This window comes from Papio anubis, chromosome 19 (assembly GCF_008728515.1).
Source record: "Papio anubis isolate 15944 chromosome 19, Panubis1.0, whole genome shotgun sequence".
Classification (NCBI taxonomy): Eukaryota; Metazoa; Chordata; class Mammalia; order Primates; family Cercopithecidae; genus Papio; species Papio anubis.
Genome location: NC_044994.1, coordinates 15,950,532 through 15,974,464, shown reverse-complemented (window position 1 = coordinate 15,974,464; position 23,933 = coordinate 15,950,532). Strand labels below are relative to the sequence as shown.

General features: G+C 41.2%; 1 protein-coding gene across 3 annotated transcripts in view; it reads right to left on the bottom strand.

Moving 5' to 3' along the window:
* LAMA3 (laminin subunit alpha 3) overlaps positions 1-23,933 on the bottom strand; it is a 272,673-nt gene that overhangs the window by 165,785 nt on the left and 82,955 nt on the right. For all 3 annotated transcript variants that reach the window (XM_021929998.2, XM_021930000.2, XM_021929999.2), the window contains exons 9-12: positions 17,818-17,908; positions 15,480-15,611; positions 13,782-13,844; positions 6,468-6,602 (exon numbers count right to left, since the gene is read on the bottom strand). In XM_021929998.2, coding sequence (XP_021785690.2) covers positions 6,468-6,602; positions 13,782-13,844; positions 15,480-15,611; positions 17,818-17,908 — 421 coding nt within the window. The remainder of the gene's footprint in view (positions 1-6,467; positions 6,603-13,781; positions 13,845-15,479; positions 15,612-17,817; positions 17,909-23,933) is intronic.

Here is a 23,933-nt window from a genome sequence, read left to right as displayed (position 1 = left end):
CAAAGAGCAGAATAAAAGAAAAGTGACAAACTACTCAGAAAAGGAAAGTGGCAAACTACTTCCCATACTCAGAAGCGCAGATAAAATCCTTCAGGATCTTTTAGTACAGCAGTTTCCAAACTTTTTAGCCACGTTCACAGTAAAAAATACATTTCACATTATAACCCAATAAACACACACACACACACACACACAAATAGATGATAGAGATATCTAGCAAAACGTAAATAACTATGAACAAGAACTTTACAAGAGATTTATTTTCTCTACTACTTATGATGCATTCTAATAATTTTATTCTATTCTATTTCATTGTTATGTTGGCCCATACCCTGTAAATTGATTTCTCTATCCACTAATGGACAGTGAACTGCAGTATGAAAAGCTCAGCCTTAGAAGAACAGCCCTCACGCTTCTTGATGTCCTAGATCACTAGGTGAGGAAGGGGTTTAAAGAATAGAATAGAATTCCTGCTGTATACCAGGCTGAGAGTAAAAAAATGTGGGTGCTACTCACCACCCTGCAACTATCTACTCCCTACGTATTCTCCTGGGTCTCAGAATGGTTGCTATAAAATAAGTACTTGTGATTTCAATTCCTTTTAACTCTGAAATTCAAATGTACATTATTTGATCATCACTATAAAACATAAGAGAGATGAGCATCAAATTTACAAAGAGATAAGGCTGACAACTGTCTGGGGAGGAAGACCCCTTCTTTAGTGTGTTGGGATTCCACCTCCCACCTCTGCCTTATCTTTTTCAAATAAGTTTATTGAGTTAAAATTCATATACCATACAATTCACCCATTTAAAGTGTAAAGTGTGCAACTTAATGTTGTTTAATATATTCACAGAGATGTGCAACCTTTGAAACAATCTAATTTTAGAACATTTTCGTTCCCTCTAAAAGAAATCCCACATTCATTAACAGCCAATCCACATTGTCCTCTATCTTCACTCCCAATCACAAATCTACTTTCAATCTCTATAAAGTTTCCTATCCTGGACATTTCATATAAATGAATCACACAATATGTGACTTTTGTGACTGACTTCTTTCATTTAGCATCATGTTTTCAAGGTTTATTCATGTGGTAGCATGCCTAAGTACTTCGTTCCTTTTTATTGTTAAATAATATTCTATTGTATGGATATACCACATTTTATTTATCTGTTCATCAGCTGAGCATACGGATTGTTTCTCCATTTTGGCTATTTTGAATAATGCTGCTATGGACATTCATATACAAGTTTCTGTGTGGATGTGTTTTCATTTCTTTTCGATATACACTGAGGAGTGGATCTGCTGGGTAGCATGGTAACTTTATGTTTAACTTTTTCAGGAATAGCAAAACTGTTTCCAAAGTCACTGTACTATTTCACATTCCCATCATCAATGTATGAGGGTTCAAATTTCTCCACATCCTTGCCAATGCTTGTTATTGCCTGCCTTTCCAGTGGATATAAAATGGTATTTCATTGTGGTTTATATTTGCATTTACCTAATGACTAATAATGTTGAGCATCTGTTCATGTACCAATTGGCCATTTGTATATCTTCTTGGAAGATATGTCTATTCAAATCCTTTACTCATTTTCAGTTAGGTTGTCTTTTTAATTATTTTTAATTTTTAAGTATTGAGTTGTAAAAATAATAATATATCCATATATGTGGATTATTTTATTATATCCAGATTTTATATATCACATATGTATATGATACTAGTGCCTTATCAGATATATGATTTGCAATAACTTTTTACATTCTATTGTTTGTCTTTTCACTTTTTTGATAGTGTCCTTTGGAGTGCAAGAGTTCTTAACTTTGATGAAGTCCAATTTATCTATTTTTTCCTTTGCTGCTTGTGCTTTTGTTGTCATATCTAAGAAACAATTGCCTAATTTATGGTCATGAAGATTTATGCCTTTATTTTATTCTAAGATATTTATAGTTTTAGCTCTTACATTTAGTTTCTTCATCCGTTTTGTACTAATTTTTGTTTATAGTATGAGGTTGAATCCACTCATGTTTAATGTTATTATTGATAGTGTTGGATTTACCTTGGCCATTTTGCATTTTATTTTCATATATCTCATGTATTTTTTGTTCCTCTATTCCTCCTTTATTGTTTTCTTTTGTATTAGATATTTTCTAGTGTAATTTTTATTCTGCTTAGTGACTTTTTAATCATTTTTGAGTTATTATATTAGTGGTTACTCTAGGGCTTACAAAAAAGAATCTACTTCAGTATTATATTGATTTAGTTCTGGTAAAATAGACATTTTACTCCTATGTAGCTCTATTCCCTCTCCACCATTTTTGTACTATTGTTATTATACATATTATGTCTCTATATATTAAAATGCAGCAATACATTTTTATAATTATTAATTTATATAATCTATGTTTTCTAAGGAAGATGATAGAAGAAAGGAGAGCAAGCATATATTTATAGAGTGTCTTTATGAACTCTACTTATCCTTTCTAGTTCTCTTTATTTCTTCCTTCCTAAAGATTTGTGTCATTTTCTTACTCCAATACAGCTTTGTTCTCACCCATCTCCTTTGTGCTACTGTCAAACATATTACATTTTTATATGATATAGGCCCAATATTTACGTACGTATGTATATATCTGTATAGATAGCTTGTATACTTTCTGTTAAAATCAGTCAAGAGAAGAATGTACACAAATATTCAATTATATTGTCTTTTGTAATTTTTACATGTTACTCAAATTATTGTTTGATGATGCCTGTTTCAGCTTTAAGAACATCTTTTATTATTTCTATTATTTCTTATAAGTCAGGTTGGGTGAATTATGTTAGTTTTTGTTCATCTGAGAAAGCCTTTACTTAGCCTTGATCATGAACAGTAACTTTGATGGACAGAAGATTCTTGGTTGACAGTTTTTCCACTTTCAGCACTTAGAATATATGATCCCACTGCCTTCTTGCCTCTATTGTTACTAATGAGAAGTCAGTTGTTATTCTAACTGGGGTTCCTGTGTATATAATGAGTCTTTTTTCCTGATTTCAAGATTTTCTCTTTGTCTTTCAAAATTTTAACTACGATTTTAACTATAATAAGTCTGGCTGTGGATCCCTCTGTATTTATGCTACTTGGTGTTCATTAAGCTTCTTAAATGTATAGATGGCTTTTCATTAAATTTGGTAAGTTTTCTACCATTATGTCTTTGACTACTTTTTTCTATTCATTTTTCTCTCCCCTCTCTTTCTGATGCTCTCATTACACATATGTTGTGCTTAATGGTATCCCATATTTCTTTCAGGTTCTATTTATTTATTTATTTAAGACAGAGTTTCACTCTTGTCGCACAGGCTGGAGTACAGTGGTGCAATCTCGGCTCACTGCAACCTCTGCCTCCCGGGTTCAAGCAATTCTCCTGCCTCAGTCTCCCAAGTAGCTGGGATTACAGGCACCCGCCACCACGCCTGGCTAATTCTTGTATTTTTAATAGAGACAGAGTTTCACCATGTTTGCCAGGCTGGTCTCAAACTCCGCACCTCAAGTGATCCGCCCCACTCAGCCTCCCAAAGTGCTGCGATAACAGGCATGAGCCACTGACTGCCGCCCGTTCATTTATTTTCATTCTTTTTTTCTTTCTGTTTTCAGGCTGCATAATCTCCATCAATCTGTCATTAAGTTTGCTGATTCTTCTGCTAGCCCAATCTACTGTTGAGCCACTTCAGTGAATCTTTCATTTCAGTTATTATACTTTTCAACTCCAAAATTTCCATTTGGTTATTTTGTAAAACAATTTCTATCTCTTTATTGATATTCTCTATTCAATGAAATGTTGTCATCACACCTTCCTTTAATTCATTAACCATGATTTCCTTTAGTCTTCTACACAGATTTATAATAGCTGCTTTAAAGTCTTTTCTAAGACTACCATCTGTCTCATTCAAAAGTGGTTTCTATTGTCTTCTTTTTCCCCTATATATGGGTCACACTTCCCTGTTTCTTTGAAGCTCTGCTCTGCTCTACAAGTGGACACAGGTGGAGGTGGTGCCGTGGTCTTCTCAGTTTTCCTCTTCCACCATGGACCCCTATTCTATGAGCCAGCTTGGGTAGGGGTGATTGGGATCCCAAAATTTTCAGCCTGAAGTGCCTAAGTTAGAGCTCCTACCCTCCAGGGGAGGGGTGGTGGGTAAGACAGAGCTGGTCCTCTTTGCTGAGCCCACCTGGAATAGGGCTTCTGCTATACAGGACTGCAGAAGGATGAGAAATATCAGCAGCCTGCCCCTACCAAAATGAAACAAACCATAGCCCCAAACTGGGGTACAGGGTAAAGAGAGTGCCCATCTTCTTGGCAACACATATGGGTAGACTTTCTATAAAACAGAGTTGAGGGTGGATAATGAAGAGGGTCATGGCTGAAATGTAATGGAGACTCTTATTTTTTACCTAGATTCAAATGTTGTTAAGTAATTGTTTCTTCATTTGCTATATGCTCTTATGACTATTAACAGAGACTTCAAATAATTTTTAAAAATATTTTCACTGGTTAAATTTCTGTTTTACTGTAAAGAGTATCTACCAAGCTCCCTACTCTGTTGTTATGGAAGTCCTTCCTCCCCTCTGTTTTATTGTGAATACATTCATGTATTTTCTACCTACCTTAAAATAAATTAGTTCTATTTTTTATGTAAAAACTAGAACTAGTAGTGGAGAAATGTAGAAAAGAGCATTCTTAAAGTGTTGTATTATTCATTATGTTTGTATCCATAAACACAAGCTTTGTCCATATGAATGACTAAGTTAGAATATTTGTCATTCATTCTATCAGAATGAGTCTAAAGTTGTGGCTGGTAAAGAGGAGGAAAAAAAGAAAACCTTTGAGATATTTTCAGCCACAAGAATGTTTTGCATGCCAGGAGCCAGAAGGTAAAGGAAAGGTTTGGGGTATGGGATTCAGGCATTTAGCAAACAGGGAGACGGCTGGAACTGACACTACAAGCTCTTAAATTGATGCAGAGGGAAGTATAGGTCTGGAGAAGAAAGGTGAAAGTGAATACTAACTTACAAACAAGTACTTCCTCAGTTCTAAGAGCTTTACCTGTCAGTACATATGTAACTCTCACAACAATGAATTATGAGACGGGCACTATTTTTTGGAAATTGAGGAACACAGGGGTTAAGTAACTTGCCCAAGTTGATAGCTAGTGCCACCCCTGCTCTTCACTACTTTGTCCTCCAGCTTAGGGGAGGGAGTTTTTCACGCTCACAGTTCCTTAGTGTGGCTGACCCTGCAGGTGAGATGAACTAATACCTATTCTAAACTCCTCCAGTGTTCAGAGGCTGGGAAACTTAAAGACAGCACTTCTCAGACTCTGTTGGGGCAGGGCTCTGAATGTCAATTGGGTTTGCAAATTGGAAGTGTGTGAATAAGCTTAGACAGATGGGAGATAAGGAAGAGGCTGCATCCTGTAGCTGGTGGAGCATTTATGCAGCTGTGCCCTGTCTCTGGCTTCCTGGACACTAAGAGATGAAGGTACCAACCATGGGCCTCCCATCCTTGCACTGGGCCATGGCAGTCTGGGATTAAAACCCAGCCATTCCATTAAAGACCTCCTTGGAAGCCCAGCCTAGAACCTGCTGCTCTGGCTCTTAATAACTCCTCTGGGTTAGCAACTAATTACCTATAGTAAATCTCTTTCTGTTTATAGTGTCTGAAGTGGTGTTTTATTTCCTGCCTTGATCCCGGACTGATAATAATCTTCTCATCTTTCTTTTCCCTTCCCCTATACCATTGTCTGCAGAAAGAAGAATAATGTCAGACAGTAGAAAGGAAGCAGGGGAGAATAATGTGGGCAAATTCATTCATTCATGTGTTCACTCACGAAACGTTGAGTGCATACCTGCCATGCTCTAGGGACTGGACCAGACACCTCCTCCTCCCACCTTCCATCCCCCTCAGCGACTCTTGCTAGGATGGGATACTAGGATACAAACAAGTGGGGAAGAGGGGGCGGTTGTGGTCTCATGTCTCTATGATTTGCACATGCTGTCCCCTCTTTCTAGAACACCCTGCCTCCTTCTCTCATCCACCTTCCCATCTTACTAATCTTATTCACACACTTCCAATTTGCAAACCCTATTAGCATCCAGAGACCCACCCTAACAGAATCTGAGAAGCGGTGGCAGGTTCCTAAATGCTGTTCAGATACCACGTCCTCTCCGGAGCCAGGATTTGAACCCAAACAGATTATTTCAGAGTCCATGTGCTTAACTACCAGGCAGGAGGCAGGGTAAGGTTGGAAAGAAGGGAGGTGACAAGGTCCAGGTAGGACAATCATGTGTAACATCCATATATAATAAGTCAGGGGCTCATTTATTAAACTGCAAGTCACACAGCTCTGCCAGAAAGATCTGCATTTCCTCAGGAGGAAATTTATCTTGAGGGGTTGATTATGAACATGCTATGTTTTGCCCACTTACCTTGGCAAATAGGGAACGAGTAGAAACCAGAGCGGCAGGTATCACATCGAGGGCCCTCAACCCCAGGGCGGCACAGGCATCGTCCGTGGGCATCACATATTTCGGGGAGAACGCCTTCCAGATTACAGTCACACCCTGCGGAAGACAGGAAATTTTCAGAAGGGGTCTCCATCTTCCATCCCTTTCTTAATTTCTCCCTTCCTCTAGGTTTCTATCATGGAAATACAGATTATGAATTATCTATGGCTATTAAACATTCTTAACTCAGAAGACTACATCTTGAAGGGAAATTTTTAAAAATTCACAAAAGGTTAGACATATCATTAAAAAAAAACATGTAGGGATGGGTATTCATTTGCAAACCATTCTTTTAACATCTATTCATGTGGAAACATTTTCTTTTCCCTCTAAAGCTGAGCTTTGTAAAGTATAACTTCAATTTAATAGATTCCCATCTCGTGACAGTCATGAATTAAACATATTTCTTCGTTCTAATTTTTAGAAGAAAAGAAACTAACATCAATTCAGCCCTACTACATGCCAGACCTCGGGGGCTTCCCTTGGATCGTCTCACTTACCCTCCTAGCACTGGCCTTCCCCACAGTCAGGCTGCTTCTAGTACCTCTATCCAGGGCTTTCCCACCTCAGGACCTCTGCTCAGGCCAGTCCCTCCACCTGGTATGCACTTCCCTTAGTTCTTAGCACAGTCAACTCTTTCTCATCCACCAGGCATCAGTTCAAACATCAGCTCCTCAGAAGGTCCCCCTGACCAGTCGGTATAAAAGGCCCCCACTTTCCTCCTTTTATTCTCTATCTTAACTTTGCTTCTCTTTCACAATGCTTTCATTTTTTGGGATCGTATATTGGCCCGTGACTTGCTTTGACCACTAGAATGAGGTGTAAGTATTGTCATGTGACTTCTAAGTCCAGGTCACCACAGGCCTTGCCGTTTCCATTCTTGCCCTCCAGGAATCCTGAGACCACCGTGGAGGGACACGGTCTGGCCTCCCTGAGGACAAAAGGCCACAAAGACAGAGACTCCCAAATGTCCCAGCTAAATCCAGCCCCAGAAGACCCTCCAGCAAGTCCAGTGGAAGACCTGCCCAGCCAACTCACACAATTGAGAGAAATAACCCTTGTTCTTTTAAACTACTTAGTTTTGGGGTGACTTATGAACAGAAATAGATAAGTAAATCACCCAGCAGACTGGACACTTAGTGAGAGCTCACCACAGGCCCCCAGGGCCAGTGCACAGTGTTCCTTGGGAAATAGATATTGCTCAAAAATAATAATTAAGTCAAATAAGAGCCCTGTAAGACAGGTAAGTATTTTATAGATGAAAAAATAAAAGATGCTCAGAAAGGTTAATTAAATAGCCTAAGGTCACACAGTCAGGGAAGCAGTGTCAGAATTTGAACCCAGGACTGCCATATTTCAAAGCCCATGTTCTTTCTATTATACTAAAAATACAAGCTGAGAATGATTTTAAAAGCAACTTTCAGAGTATGTCCTGGATTAGCATATATATTCAAACCAATCACATATTTAAAGCATCTATTTCTTTTTTCTTTTCTTTTTTTTATTTTTTATTTTTTTTTGAAGCAGAGTCTCACCCTGTTGTCCAGGCTGGAGTGCAGTGGCTCGATTTCTGCTCACTGCAACTCTGCCTCCTGGTTTCAAGCAATTCTTGTGCCTCAGTCTCCCGAGTAGCTGGGATTACAGGCATGTGCCACCACATCTGGCTAATTTTTGTATTTTTAGTAGAAACAAGGTTTTACCATGTTGGCCATGCTGGTCTCAAACTCCTGACCTCAGGTAATCCACCTGCCTCAGCCTCCCAAAGTGCAAGATTACAGTGTGAGCCACCACGCCTGGCCCTGAAAGCATCTGTATTTCTATAAATTACATTAATATCTAGATTTGCAACCGGTCCCCTAAGGAAGATCCTAAAAGACTCGAAGATTCAACTGAGTCCACCCTACTTACCAAGGAAGGAAAGTCTCATGCATTTTGGAAAGATTTTCTACAAGGGTTAAAATAGTAGTTAATATGAAAAGTAGCCAAATCCCTTTGCCCTAAACCCTTAATTTTTCAAATAAAAGGTTAGTAACAAAGTTGTGGAATTATTTTCTTCTAATATAATAATTAAGAAAAAAATCACAGTAAATGAGAACAACTTTATAGTCTTTACGTGATCTTTAACTTCTTCATATTTAAACCAAACAGTTGCCTAATTTGACAAAAACAGCATTGGAAGTGAAGGGATTTTGAATATGCCATTTTAGCATACTGACTGCTTCCAGCAAAGGCACTTTAGAAGCAGCAGATATAGGAAGCGTTCTCTGATCTCACCCTTTCTACCTAAAAGCAGGTCATAAAATTTCCCAGGAGAAAGGTGCCTGCCCTCCTTGTACCAGGAGGAGAGCATACTTATCACTGGAGACTGGGAGTCGACTGGATTGGTCTGCACCAACAAACCCACTAAAATAACCCTTAGTTTCCCCCAATGCTTCCTAGCCAGGGTCCCACAATGTAGAGCCACTAGCCCAAGCTCTTTTGTCTTGTCACACTCCATACTTCATTGTCCTTTGTGTAAACATGTACAATACAGAGGCTTTGGGGCCTAATGGCTTTTTCTGGTCTTGATTTTCCTTCTAGAGACTCTCATGTACATGTAAAAATATTACATAAATTTGTATGCTTTTTTGCTGTTAATCTGTCTTAGGTTCATTTAATTCTAGGCCCACCCATGGGACCTAAGAGGGTATAAGAAAGTTTTTCCTCCTTTTCAGAAGTGACAAGGACACATTCATGACAAGGGAAGCCTTGGAACCCAGGCTGGCACGAGCACCAACCACCCTGTCCGTCCATCACAGCTGCCATACAAGGTCCTAATGCCACAGCCCTGTAGGCTGAGAATGAATGCCACAGGGAAAGAGAATGTTTTTACCGTGAATTACAGTCTTGGCATTAAACGAGGTATTGAGATTCAGTGAGAAACTTGGGCTTTACCTTGGCATTGAGGTGCAAAGAATTCTGATTAAAATAGAAAAAGAAAGAACATCCCACACCTCATCCCTAAGTCACAGTGATTATATCTCAAGAAAATCCCTTGAGTCGTTCTCTACTGCCAGAGTTCCAGACTTCGTCTTTGTTTGCCTGGATTATTTTGAGAACTTCCTAAGGAGGCTCTCTGCTTCCCATCTCTCTCCTTCTGATTCATTCTCCATGCTGGTGTCAAGAGTGATATTTCAAAAACATCAGCCTTTTCATATCACTTCCCAGTTTTAAATCCCTTGACAGTGACCCAATGTCTGCAGGACACAATACGAAGTCCTTCACATGTGACAGAGTAGATCCTTCAACATTTTCCAGGCTGCCCAGCAACCCATGGGGCATCTTTGTGTAAATTAGAAAAAGGTTGGCCGGGCGCGGTGGCTCAAGCCTGTAATCCCAGCACTTTGGGAGGCCGAGGCGGGCGGATCACGAGGTCAGGAGATCGAGACCATCCTGGCTAACATGGTGAAACCCCGTCTCTACTAAAAATACAAAAAACTAGCCGGGCGTGGTGGCGGGCGCCTGTAGTCCCAGCTACTCGGAGGCTGAGGCAGGAGAATGGCCTGAACCTGGGAGGCGGAGCTTGCAGTGAGCCGAGATCGCGCCACTGCACTCCAGCCTGGGTGACACAGCGCGAGACTCCGTCTCAAAAAAAAAAAAAAAAAAAAAAAAAAAAGAAAAAGGTGCCCCTTCCTCAAGATGCTTTCCTGTCACCTGCTATAAAATCATCATCATCAATATGCAAATCTGCAATGTCTTCCATAATTGCAGTGCCCCTTAGATGAGGCACAGCTGTGCTTCGCAAACCTACACATCTGAACTGGCTGCCCACTCAGGTCTTTTCTTTTTCTTTTTTTTTTTTTTTTTTTTTTGAGTGGGAGTCTCGCTGTGTCTCCCAGGCTGGAGTGCAGTGGTGCGATCTCGGCTCACTGCAAGCTCCGCCTCCCGGCGCGATCTCGGCTCACTGCAAGCTCCGCCTCCCGGGTTCACGCCATTCTCCCGCCTCAGCCTCCGAGTAGCTGGGACTACAGGCACCCCGCCACCACGCCCGGCTAGTTTTTGTTTTTGTTTTTGTTTTTTTTTTGTATTTTTAGTAGAGACGGGGTTTCACCATGTTAGCCAGGATGGTCTCGATCTCCTGACCTCGTGATCCACCCGCCTCGGCCTCCCAAAGTGCTGGGATTACAGGCTTGAGCCACCGCGCCCGGCCAAGGTCTTTTCTTATTCCTCTAGGTCCTCTCCTTGAACTTCCTCTCTCTATCCCGTGCTTCAGTCCCAATGACCTGTCTGCCATCCCCTCTCTCCGAGCCCCATGGCTTCTCTTCCCTGCCCCTCTGCCTGACTGGCTCCTCTTCATGCTCCAAGACTCAGCTCGGATACCTCCTCCTGCTGCTCTGGGGAAGCTCTTCCAGGACTCTGTCTCTCTCCTTTCTCCCCTCCCCGCTCCCTCCTTTCCTCCCTCCTTCCTTCCTACCTTCACCCTGGCTGTAAGGCTGCCCCTCCCATATGCTCTCATGGCACTTAACTCCTGCCATGAGAACTGTTGACCTTTCTGTGTCTCCTCAGACTGGGAGCTCCCAGGCAGGAGGAACTGTGTATCAGGCAGCTGCCTGGCAGTGACTAGCACAGCATAGGCACTTAATAAAAGTTTAATGAATGAAGATTATGGTAAATACTCAAGACTGCAACTCTCCTCAGTAGTCACCATTCCTTAAATTCTCCATGACTGGCATCTGTGCAGAGCCTCCAAACTGAGTTACGAGAATGTGCCTGGCCCTCTCTGAGCCTTAGCGGGCAGGTCTCTAAGCCAATGTGACTGTCCCACCCTGCAGAGCTGCTGTCCTCAAGTGGCCGAGTATCTGACATGAGACAGTCCCCCACACAGTGCAAGAACGCACAGCACCATGGTTAGACTGAGGAGGAGTGTGGGTGGGGCAGAAGCAGGGAATGACGTCAGGACCGACGTCCTGTTATAACTGACCTCCAGGGAGCCCTTGGTGCCGCCCAGCAATCCCATGACTTTCCCAAGCCCGTCCTCCCCCCTACATTCCTGGATGACTCTTATACCTTCTCCCTACTCAACCCCAAGGCCTCCTCTCCTGCTTCTTGCTCTCACCTTGTTTGTTATTCCACAGAGAAAACAAAACACAGCCAGAAGAGAACATCCACGAGCTCCCACCCCTGCCCCTGCCCACCCCTCCTCCGGCCCATGCATTCTGCTTTCTCTTGCTTTAATCTTTCCCTCTCAACAAACAGCAACTTCTTCCTTCTATTTGCTCAATTGAAAAGTCCTGGAGTCAGCTCAGAGCCCTCTCTTTCTCTCATGTTCTACTTCTGGTCTAGCAATCCCCCAGCAAATCCTGCTGGTTCTAAATCCTGTGGATATAGCGGATATCCACAGTCTGTCCGCTGCTGTCATCTCCGCTGACACCACCTGGGTCTGAGCCACCATCATCTCTTCCTCATGGATTATGGAAAAAGCTTCCCATCAGGTCCCCTGGCTTCTTCTCTTCTCTTTTCCTGAGACTTTCTTTCAATACAGTAGACCCAAAGAGCCTTTATATAACGTCACTTCTCTGTGCAAAAGTCTCCACTGCTCCTGTCTCACTTAGAGTAAAAGGGAAGGCCTCTCTAGTGGCTGACGAGGGCCTCCCTCCAGCCTGGTGCCTTCCTTTCCTACCAGTCTCACCTTCCCTCACTCCACTTTCACACACCTGGCCTCTTTCTGTTCGCTGAACACCCTTGGCCCAGGGTTGCCCCTGCCCTGGGGACTTTGCGCTTGCTCTTTCCTGTACCTGCTTCAGTGAGGCCTTCCCTGACTGCCCTAATTTACATCTGTAAACCTCACATTCCCTAACCTCCTCTCTGCCTTGTTTTTTCAGCAGCACTTATCACCAAAGCTGCCTCCAGACCATACCTGAGTTACTATATTGCTGTAGAGCCTGAACTTCACTGCCAAGGAGAGCTCTTCAGAAACCATCTTCTCTGCTAGTCCACACCGTGCTATTGTGAGCACGAAACATTCAGCTCAGGCTGAGACTTAGCTATTGTGAGCACGAAACATTCATTTCTGTTCATCGTTATACAAATGGGAATGTCTAGCCAGGAGGAGGGGAACCCGTGCTCACACATACCTGGCACTACCTCCTCCCCAGTGACTACCAGGCCTCTGCTGGCAGCCGGGGGTAGGAGAGGCAAACTCAGGGGATGTCAGCATGAGTCAGATGGTGCCCAGTCATGGGCTGTGCGCATGTGCTGTGCCCTTTCCTTGGTGCCGGTGTGCCCTTCTGAGAACCTGTGCATCCCTGCGGATGCCATAATGGGTTTATGCAGGAAACTCCCCATGGCTCCAGAACCCAGCCCAGAGGCCTGGAATCTTCTCACATGAGTTAGTTTATACCTATGATGTGAATGGCTCCCCCTTAAAACTGGCACCCACGTTTGGAATACAACTCTGCCTCTCACAGTCTAATGAATTAGCTATTTTCCTTGCCTGGGTTTCTGTATTATGTATGTTATTATCTGGGTCCCTCCACAGGAATATAAGCTCCAAGAAAGCTGGGAATTCTTTTCTATTCTGTCTACTGCTAAGTCCCCAGCAGCCAGAATGGTACTTTGCACATAACAGGGAATCTTAAAATACTTAGGGAACGAATGATTAGGTAAATGTAACACCCACATCCTCTGGTACTCACCCCTCCACCCCCAGAGACTGCTTACTGCACACCACTGCTATTCTCCGCCAGGGGCTTGTTTGGGGGCTGCAGAAGCTCCTCAGCCTTCCTGAAGGGCAAGCCATCAGTGCCAGACACTGAATGCCTCAGAAGCACTAAAGCCTCCATTAATGGCAGATAACTGCCATTACCTGCCATCGCACCTTTATCATGGTCCCCTTCACTCCCTGACTCTCTCCCTTCCTGGGATCGCCTCCCAAATAAATGACTTGCTCTCCATTCCTTTCTCAGGGTCTGTTTTCAGGGAACTCAAAAAAAGACAACAGACCACAGGCTGCCACTGAAGGTCTTCGAGCAAGCTGGTGATATCTAATCCAAGCTCTGCGCAGTTTCCTACGTCAGGTAGTGCCCTCATACGAGACAGGCTAGAGTGGGGACGGTCAACTAGGAGACACCTGCAAGGCACCTACCATGCTCTAGGAAGGGAGACTTGGCCTTGGATGTGGCAGTGTGCACAGGAAGTAGGAAAAGAATAAGGGCATAACATTTTCACTGGAGTTAAACCAAAAGGGAGGTTACTTACCTCTTATGTCTCCAGCTACTGGATCTTCTGGACTTGGAGTAGAAACAGGAAAAATGGGAATTTCTGTAAAGATAGTTTATTTAAAAATACAATGATTAAGGAGATAGTAAAGTAAAACACTAAGTTGTACTAACTAGGACGACACCCTCTGTCACTTAGTGAAAAGTAGCATATAGAGATTAATTTAAAGAAGGGCGATATTGCTATATCTCAAATGTGTTTAGTAAGTGAAACCAGACTGGTCAGACATTCCCATTTGTATAACAATGAACAGAAATGAATGTTTCGTGCTCACAATAGCAAAGTCTCAGCCTGAGCAGGGATGAGTTTGGTTTCCTTAACATCTTTATTGGTTTTTTTAACATAAAGTCAAGGCTTTAAAAAGATGTTTTCTTCATGTTTTTTTCCTGACAATTTGTTTATGCCATAAAACTACTTCAGGCTTCTTCTTCTTCTTCTCTTCACTAAAAAGCCAGACCGGGCGTGGTGGCTCATACCTGTAATCCCAGCACTTTGGGAGGCCAAGGCAGGCAGATAACCTTAGGTCAGGAGTTCGAGACCAGTCTGACTAACATGGAGAAACCCCATCTCTACTAAAAATACAAAATTAGCCGGGCGTGGTGGCGCATGCCTATAATCCCAGCTACTCAGGAGGCTGAGGCAGGAGAATCGCCTGAACCTGGTGGGCAGAGGTTGCGGTGAGCCAAGATTACACCATTGCACTCCAGCCTGGGCAACAAGGGCGAAACTCTGTCTCAAAAAAAAAAAAAAAAAAAGCAAATATAATTTCATTCAGCCTTCTACCAAGACACACAGATTCAACACTGATAATATTCTGATGTGGTGTCTCATCAGCCAAAGTAGGACAGTCTCCACAGAGAAAGTGGGTGCAATTTAAACAATTACCTGAGGTGGTAGATGTGAACGAGAACATATAAGTTACCCATTCACTTGAGTCCTGCCCCCATGTCCCCACAACTCAATATGCGTTTCCTATGATGGCTCTGCAGGAGTCAGGAGGGTGGGGCCGGGAAACAGCTGATAGAGTGATACAGACAGACAGGCTCTCCTTGAGACAGTGTTTCTTTGTCCTAACCCCAAAGTGCAGTTTTCCTACTGCTGCACAACAAACAGAGCTCATCACAGTTTGCGCAGCTGGTTTCACAGATTCTCCTGTTTCACGCTCTACAGCGTTTCTGACAGACACATATTTTTTTCTCTTGGTGATGCTGAGATGTTCACTTAGATCACTGCAGTGGGGTGGAGTACGGGTGCTTAAAACTTGGCCTCTTCTACAGCAGGAGAGGAAACATGCCTCCCCGGGCTCCTAAAACACAGCACACACTATATGCATGCAAACAAATATCTGGAAGCCCATGATATTTTCCCTCCGTTTAGGAGGAAAAATCACACATATGGATTATTAAGTTGAAATTGCAAAATATTTGACCTTTTTGACCTACTGAGATGGCAATTTCTATGGTACAACATAACACTTTGGAGATAAGTAAGACTGTAAAATGTACTAATATAAAATTTGTATTCCAAACTTTCAGAAACACTTTTACATAAATACAACTCACCTGGCTCCATTTCTGTCTCTCCTTCCCTACCTGTCCACCATGCCTCAGAGGTTAATGCACAAAAGCCAGCTCTGGACCAAAAAGGGTGGCCTCTTGTTCCGCAGCGGGTACTTACTCAAGCAAAATGGAAAATTGTAGTATCCAGCCGCACACTTCTCACAGTTGTCTCCATGGAAATTTGGCTTGCAGTGACAGCGGCCTGAGCCCTGTTCACAGCCATCCGCATGCTCAGGGTCACAGCTGCAGGCTAAGAGAAATCCAGTTTTCAAAGGATCAGTCCTTCACTGCACTTAACAAAGTAAATATGTTCCAACACTTCCCAGCAAATGTTCCACACTTGATTGTTGGTCTATAGGTATTCTTGGAAGGGCACAGCCTATTTCCCACCTCACACCTGATTGATGGTTCTCACTGCCTGAAGCTCATGAGCTGTCAGAGATCAGCTGTAATGAGCGTCCACACAGAAGTTCTCATGGATGTCGTTTACCCCACTGAGCACTGCCCAGCTCACTGAGTCAGAGGTAAGGCCTGCACAGACTACAGTGAGAGGGGCTGGGGGTGGAGTGGGGGTGTATGCCTTAGCACTGTTGGGCACAGCCCTTTCTAGCTATGAACCAACTGTGAATGTCCACAAAGTGGTCATTAATACACAGTTATGATACAGACACAAGTGTGGAGTGCCTACACATGGAGATATAATCTGTGGACAGCAGACCAAGACCCATAACCCAAATGTTAATTTGAGTGAAATGGCTTACTGAAGGCAGCTTTTGTAACCAAAAATGATTAGCAGGCACGATTATCAGGCTTGCACTGCAGTAAGGCGTAGTTGAAGTATAAGAAGTTTGTTGACCTCCCACTTGGGGGCCTCCCTTGACCTGGCAGGTGCATCCTGGACAGGGAAAACACTGTCACAGCTCATCTGAATACAACTCCCATGAAGACCTGGGTGACCTGGCATCCTGGTATCCTTTGCTTAATTTGCTTAGAATTCATGCGTCCTACTGATCCTTTATGCCAAGCCTCTAATACCTCTGTGGACCACTTCAATGATGAAAAAACTAGAAAGGTGATGAAACAGTGAGGTTCCTAATGAGGTACAGTTACATTGGAAATGTCCTCTTTTCCTTTCCCTATGCCTATTCTTTGTAGGCACAAGACAGGCAATGGACATATTTTGCAGCATGATGTGGAAGAAGGAAGAAAAGTGAAAACACATTTTTTAACAACTAAGAATGCCCTAGAGAGAAGTAAATCCGTCTACATATTCCTTGGACTTTAATGCCCTCAAATGTTCATGATATGATTAATCATGGAGTGGGCACAGGATTGCCTTCAGGACTGGAATTGCTTTCCAACTGTGACAATCAGGCAACTTAAAAGAACAAAGCATTGAATAGGGCATAGGTTGCACATGTAGGGAAAAGTCTGTAAATCTGACATAAGATTCATAATTCTACAAGAAAAAAACTAGAGGCATTCTTCTGTGTAATAGAATAGTTATGGCACAGTCATGTCAGACAAAACAGGAACTATATCCTGGATCTAGCGGTTAGCGGTTTTGTCACCTAGCCTAAATTATATATAACTACTCAGATTGTTTGGTTTCTCCATATCTAAAAGTGAGGATAATAATACAATGTCCTATTTGTTGTGATAATTAAACAAGACCTCTGTGAAAGTATTTAGGTAATGCCTCACATATGGCAAGTACTCAACAAATATTAGCTATTTTAAACAACGTGACTATTATTAAATCCTTATGAACTCATTACTACGTTGTCTTATTCTAATTCAGTTGTTGTTGTTGTTGTGTTTGAGACATAGTTTCACTCTGTCTCCCAGGCTGGAGTGCAGTGGCGCCACCTTGGCTCACTGCAACCTCCGCCTCCCGGGTTCAAGCAATTCTCATGCCTCCACCTCCAGAGTAACTAGGATTACGGGTGAGCACCATCATGCCTGGCTAATTTTTTTGTATTTAGTAGAGACAGGGTTTTTCACCATGTTGACCAGGCTCGTCTTGACCTCTTGGCCTCAAGTGATCCACCTGCCTCAGCCTCCCAAAGTCCTGGGATTACAGGCGTGAGCCACCACCTCTGGTCCAAAAATTGAAATTATTAGAGATCATAGAAACATGTCAAAACAACAGAAAATGGAGAAACTAACATTCATCACAGGGCTAATATGTGACAGGCCCAGTGGTAAGTATTTTCCTACATGCTTTTAATTGTGTTTTATTTAATCTTATAAAATATATTATCATTTCCATTTACATGCAATAAATCCAAAATTCAAAGAGACTGTGTAAGTGACTGAGGTCACATAGCGAGCAGAACTAATACTCTGAAGAGAGAAGGCATGAAGGAAGTTATTAACTGATCCAAAGTTAGCCTGATGATTTCATTGAAGCAGTGCACACAGGCTAAGATACACCAACTTGAAATGAAACTTACGGATGCAGCCATCAGGGGCATCCACTGGAACCCCATAAGGGCGGTAATAGCCCTTAGCACACTGTTCACAGTTTACTCCAGCTGTGTTGTGCTAGAAAGAAACAAAAGAAACTTAAAAGGAAGGGTTCTGGGGAAGTTGATTCTCCTTATTTTGTGCTACTCACGCAGAGGAATAATTCTGTCATATACAATTGTAATTTTGAAGTCACTGAAATAAAAAAAAAAAAAAAGCATTAATCCTGACCTTGACCAAAATTTACCATAGGACTGGCTTAATCTTGGTTCTGGAATTTTTTTCTTATTGGGAGAGGAAAGGAAACATTCCATCAACTGGACAAGCCCAGGCTTTATCTTTGATCGAAGAATTTGCTTTAATGAAGCACCTGACATGTGAGTGAGAGAAGACGACTGTTCTCATAGCCTCATTCAGAAGAACTGACGAATGGATAATGAATCGCCTGCAGTTTAACCCAAGGATCATGTGTGCATTTACACCTTCTCCAATTTTGGAAGGAATAACATATACAGATCCTTGTCTCTCTTTGTTCTAACTTCACCTGTGCTTTAGTCATAAAACGTTTTCTGAATACTTCTGTTTCATGAATGGAAAATGGAGGCATAAGTCTCATACACGCATTTTAAAGCACCATACTAGGCAGCTCTTTCCAGTTCATGGTTAATCCTTGTAATTGCCACAAATTAAATTACCCAACATGCATCATCAGTTTCCAGGAACTATGGATCTAGCTCATTTCTGACTCTTTTGCTCTAATTTGGAAATAATTAGGACAATGTTCTTTCATTAATGAAAAGAAAGGCAATAAGAAGTTAACAAGAACAAAAACACACTTTGACCCACACAAAAGTCTGCACAGAAACACAGAGGGGAGAACAAAGACCCATTCTGTATCCTCTCCTGTTTTAGATAATTTTATTAACTACAGACTTTTCTTTATTACCACTCCTTTTCCCATAGGCTAAAATCTGAATTCACTTTACTGCTGAGGTCTAAAACCACATTGGCCACTTCTGTGACTTGAAATTTACATGCATAAACATGGTGGGTAAATCAGAAACAGCTGTGGCCCACCTTCCCATCCAACGTCAGCTAACCCTCACATCTGTTGTTTGCCACTGTTTCTTACCATAGACAGAGGACATCAGGTTAACTTTGGCTCCTAAATCTTTTATTGTTGGAGTGGGAAATGAAAAAATGTTCTCTGAATTGCGCAGCCCAGGTTTCCTCCTCTACTACAAAGTGGTTAATAAAGTACCTGCTACAGAGAAATTATATTTTTAAGACACAAAGGATAGCAATGAAAGACTGAAAGAGAGCAACAAATTAGAGTACTCTGTAGATAGAATAATGCCTGTAGTTTGCCTTGAAATCTCAGTGGTTCTCCAGAACCTGCACACCCTGAGGGCAAGACACACCACGTTATCCATGGACACCATGATGGTCCTGGTTGGACCAAGGCCAGGTCGAAACCCAAGGACAGCGGTGATGATCCAAGGACATCCATTCCTCTATCCATCCACTAATTCATCTTATCTCTTATGCATTTCAAAACAAATTGCAGCTATCAGTCACTTTCCCCTAAATACTTCACCATGCATTTAACTAGCTGGAATTCAATATTTGTTTACAGGTTTTTTTCTTCTGTTTTAAAGGACAGTTTTTTTAGGACATATTGGAGGTGTGGGAGAGGTGATCTTGTTGGGAGCAGTGGGAACTTGAAGTTGCATTTTCCTGACACTTAAAAGCAAACCCCAACTGCCCAAACTAAAGAGGGTGCTAATGGAATCTGTACAGGTAACAAGCCCGACTCCTCCCCACCTTACTTAGTCCATCCTTTGGCACTACTGAGAGAGGCTTTCTATGGAATGCTCACCTACAACCAGGCCCTGCTCTGATCAGCTTTAGGTCTGAATTCCTTCAAGAAGAACTTTTCCAAGGTGTTTTCCACCTTCAAGCAAATCCTCCATCCCTCTGCCTTTCTGTCTTTCTCTTAATTCCTTCACCACTCTGTTGCTGGCTTCCATTTCTGTGAATCTCAAGCATGCAGAGACTCTGGGGTGGCCCATTCACCAGTCATCCTCTCTCTGGAGGAGTTTCCTTACTTAGGCCTATAAGGCCTGACATGATCTGGCTTTTGTCACCCTCCGGATTCATCGACCCCCTACTCACTCCCCTCCAGCTACACTGGGCTCCTTGGGAAGGGAAGGGAAGGGAGAAGAAGGGAAAGGAAGGGGAAAAGAAAAGAAAAATTAAAGTCTGGAAATAGTGAAACCAACATAACAAGGACACAACTAGGGAGTGAGTTTAAGACTTAGATCAGCCCAGGTGCCGTGGCTCACGCCTGTAATCCCAGCACTTTGGGAGGCCAAAGTGGGTGGATCATGAGGTCAGGAGTTCAAGACCAGCCTGACCAACACCGTGAAACCCCGTCTCTACTAAAAATATAAAAATTAGCCGGGCATGGTGGCATGCACCTGTAATTCCAGCTACTCAGGAGGCTGAGGCAGGAGAATTGCTGGAACCTGGGAGGAGGAGGTTGCAGGGAGCCGAGATCATACCACTGCACTCTAGCCAGGGTAACAGAGTGAGACTCCGTCTCAAAAAAAAAAAAAAAAAAAGACTTAGATCAGAAGCCACATCTCTATGGAAGAGGTGAAGGACTTTGTTTTAGTTCATGGAGATAAAGTATCTTCATGCATCATCTCAAACAACAGGGATAATCTTCAGTCTTAGTTAAGAGCATCAATATTTAACCAAAGGGAAAGAAATCAAGAAGGAGTCAATCCAAAAATTTTGTGCTCCTGGGCCTTCTTCTTTCATTACTCTTTTCTCTCAACATTTTATCTTGAAAAATTCCCAACTTTACAGTGAACACCTTTACACTCCCCCACCCAGAATTTACCATTAATATTTTACCACATTTGTTTTATCACATAATTATCCATCCATCCACTCCTCTATCCATCCACTAATTGATCTTATCTCTTATGCATTTCAAAACAAATTGCAGCTATCAGTCACTTTCCCCTAAATACTTCACCATGCATTTAACTAGCTGGAATTCAATATTTGTTTACAGTTTTTTTCTTCTGTTTTAAAATTTATAAGTGCAAAAATCTTGTAAGTGCAAAACTATTAATTGCACATCCATGGAGTCAAGACAAATGCATACATCTGTGAAACCCAATTCCTTATCTAGATATAGAGCAACATCGTTACCCCAAAGTTCCCCTTTCCCCTTCACAGTCCATCCCCATCATCAACTCTTCAGAGTCAACCACAGTTCTGATTTTCTCCACTATGGACTACTTTTACCTGTTTCAGAATTTCATTTAAACGACCCTGATACTTGTGTGTGTGTGTGTGTGTTTTTAGTCGTCATTCACTCAGCATAATGTTTTTAAGATTCTTGCATGTCGCTGTGTCCATCAGTAGTTTCTTCCTCTCTGTTGCTCCACAGAATCCCATTCTATAGTTATGCCCGAGTTTCTTCATCCATTCTACTATCATTGGTCACCTGGGCTATTTCTAGTTGGGGGTATTTGCATAAAGCTGCTATAAACTTTTTGAAAACAAACATTTCCATTTCTTATGAATAAATGCCTATGAGTGGAAATTGTGAGTCATACGGTAGGTGTATGTTTAGTTTTATTTTTTTTTAATGGCCATTTTCCCAAAGCAGTTGTACCATTCTGCATTGCTATCAACAATGCAAGAATAGGTGTGGTTATTCCACATCCTCACTAAAATTTGATGTTGTCAGCCTTTTTAATAATACTCATCCTATAAAGCTGAGGAAAAAATAGCAATCCTGGGGAGTATGTAGTTGTATGTCATTGTAATTTTAATTTGCATTTCTCTGATGACTAATAATGTTAAGCTCTTTGATATACATTTACTGGCCATTTATGTATCTATTTTTGTCAAGTAACTATTCAAATCTTTTGAATTTTTTTGAGTTTTTTTTTTTTTTTTTTTTTTATAACTGAGCTGTGGAAGTTCTTTATATATCCCGGATACCAACCATTTGTCAGGTTTATGTTTTGTCAGTATTTTCTGTCTGTGACTTGCCTATTCATTTTCTTAATAGCACGTTTTGTTTTGAACAGAAGTTCTTAATTTTGATAAAATATAAATTGTCAATTTTTCATGGTTATTGCTTTTTGTGATGTAAGAAAACTTGGCATATCCTCAAATCACAAAAATATAGTTCTATATCAATGTGTATGACTTGAGGTAGGGGTTGGGTTTTTTTTGTTTTTGTTTTTGTTTTACGTATCCAGTTATCTGAGAACCATATGTTGAGCAATCCTCCCATTGGATTGCTTTGGTGTTTTTAATAAAAAAACAAATGTCAGGCCAGGTGCTGTGGCTCATGCTCGTAATCCTAACACTTTGAGAAGCCAAGGCAAGAGGATTGCTTGAGGGCAGGAGTTCAAGACTAGCCTGGGCAACATAGCAAGATCCCATTTCTAAAACACAAAAAACTTTTGTTTAAATTAGGCATGATAGTGCATGCCTATAGTCCTAGCTAATTGGGAGGCTGAGGCAGAAGGACTGATTGAGCCCAGGAGTCTGAGGCTGCAATGAACTATGATCACATCACTGCACTCCAGCTTGGGTGACAGAGTAAGACCCTGTCTCTGAAAAAAAAAAGAAAGAAAGAAAAAATCAAATATCTTTAAAAGTGTGGGTCTGTTTCTGTGCTCCCCACTCTGCTATATTGGTCTTTTTCTATCCTTATGTCAGTATCACAGTACAGCGTTTTCATTACTGTAGGTTTATAGTTAGTACTGAAGTAAGATAATATAAGCCCCCCAGCTTTATTCTACTTTTTTAAGACACCTTTGGACAGTCTAGGACATTTACACATCCACATAGATTTTGGAATCCACTTGGCAACTTCTATCCAAAAGCCTGCATTAAATCAACTTGGGAAGATCAACTTGGGAGGAATCAACATGTTAACAATATTGAGTCTTCCAATCCATAAACCTTTATACCTTTCTGTTTATTTAGGTCTTTCTAGATTTCTCTCAGCAATTATTTTAGTTTTAGTGTGGAAGTCTTGCATGCCTTTTGTTAAATGTATTCCTAAGTATTTCATGTAATTTGACAATATTTTAAATTACATTTTTACATTTTCCTATTGTTTGCTGATAGCATATAAAATACAATTAATTTCTATATTATCCTTGTATCTTGCAATCTTACTAAATTCACTTATTAGTTCTGGTATTTGTTTTGTATATTCCTTAGGATTTTCTAAATGAAACATCGTATCATCTGAAAACATAGTTTTACTTCTTCCTTTCCAATCTAAATGTCTCTTTTTTTTTTTTTCTTGCCTTATTGCAATGGTTAGGATCTCCAGGGCATTGTTTAACACAAATGGTGATTGCCTTGTCCTAGTATTTTAAAGAAAAAAGTTCAATATTTTACCACTAATAGGCTGTTAGTTGTCATAGGGTTTTCATAAATGCCCTTTATCAGATTACAGAAATTCACTTCTATTTCTAGCTTGCTAAGAGTTTTTATTATAAAATAGGTATCAATTTTGTTTAATGGTATTACACAATTGTTCTCCTTTATTCTATTAATATGATAAATTACAGAGATTGATTTTTGAATGTTCAATCAACCTGTTTTCCTGGGATAAATCTTACTCTTCATAATGTATTATATTTGTTATATGTTGCTGGATTTGTTTTTCATATTTTTGAATCTATGATCTTCGTGACAGATATTGATCAGCTATTTTCTTTCATGTGGTGTTTGCCAAGTTTTGGTATTAAGGTTATGCTGGCCTCATCAAACAAGTTGACAAGTGTTCTCCCCTCTGTTTTCTGAAAGAACTTGTATAAGATTAATGTTGTTTCATCCTTAAATGTTTAGAATTCACCAGTAAAACCGTCTGGGCCTGGAATTTTCTTTGTCAGAAAATTTTCATAATGAATTTAATTTCTTTCACAGATAACATCTATTTGGATGTTCCACTTCATCTTGTATCAGTTTTAGTAAGTTATAGTTTTCAAGAATGTGTCCATTTAATCTAGGTTGTCAATTCTGTTGGCATAAAATTGTTCACAGTATTATT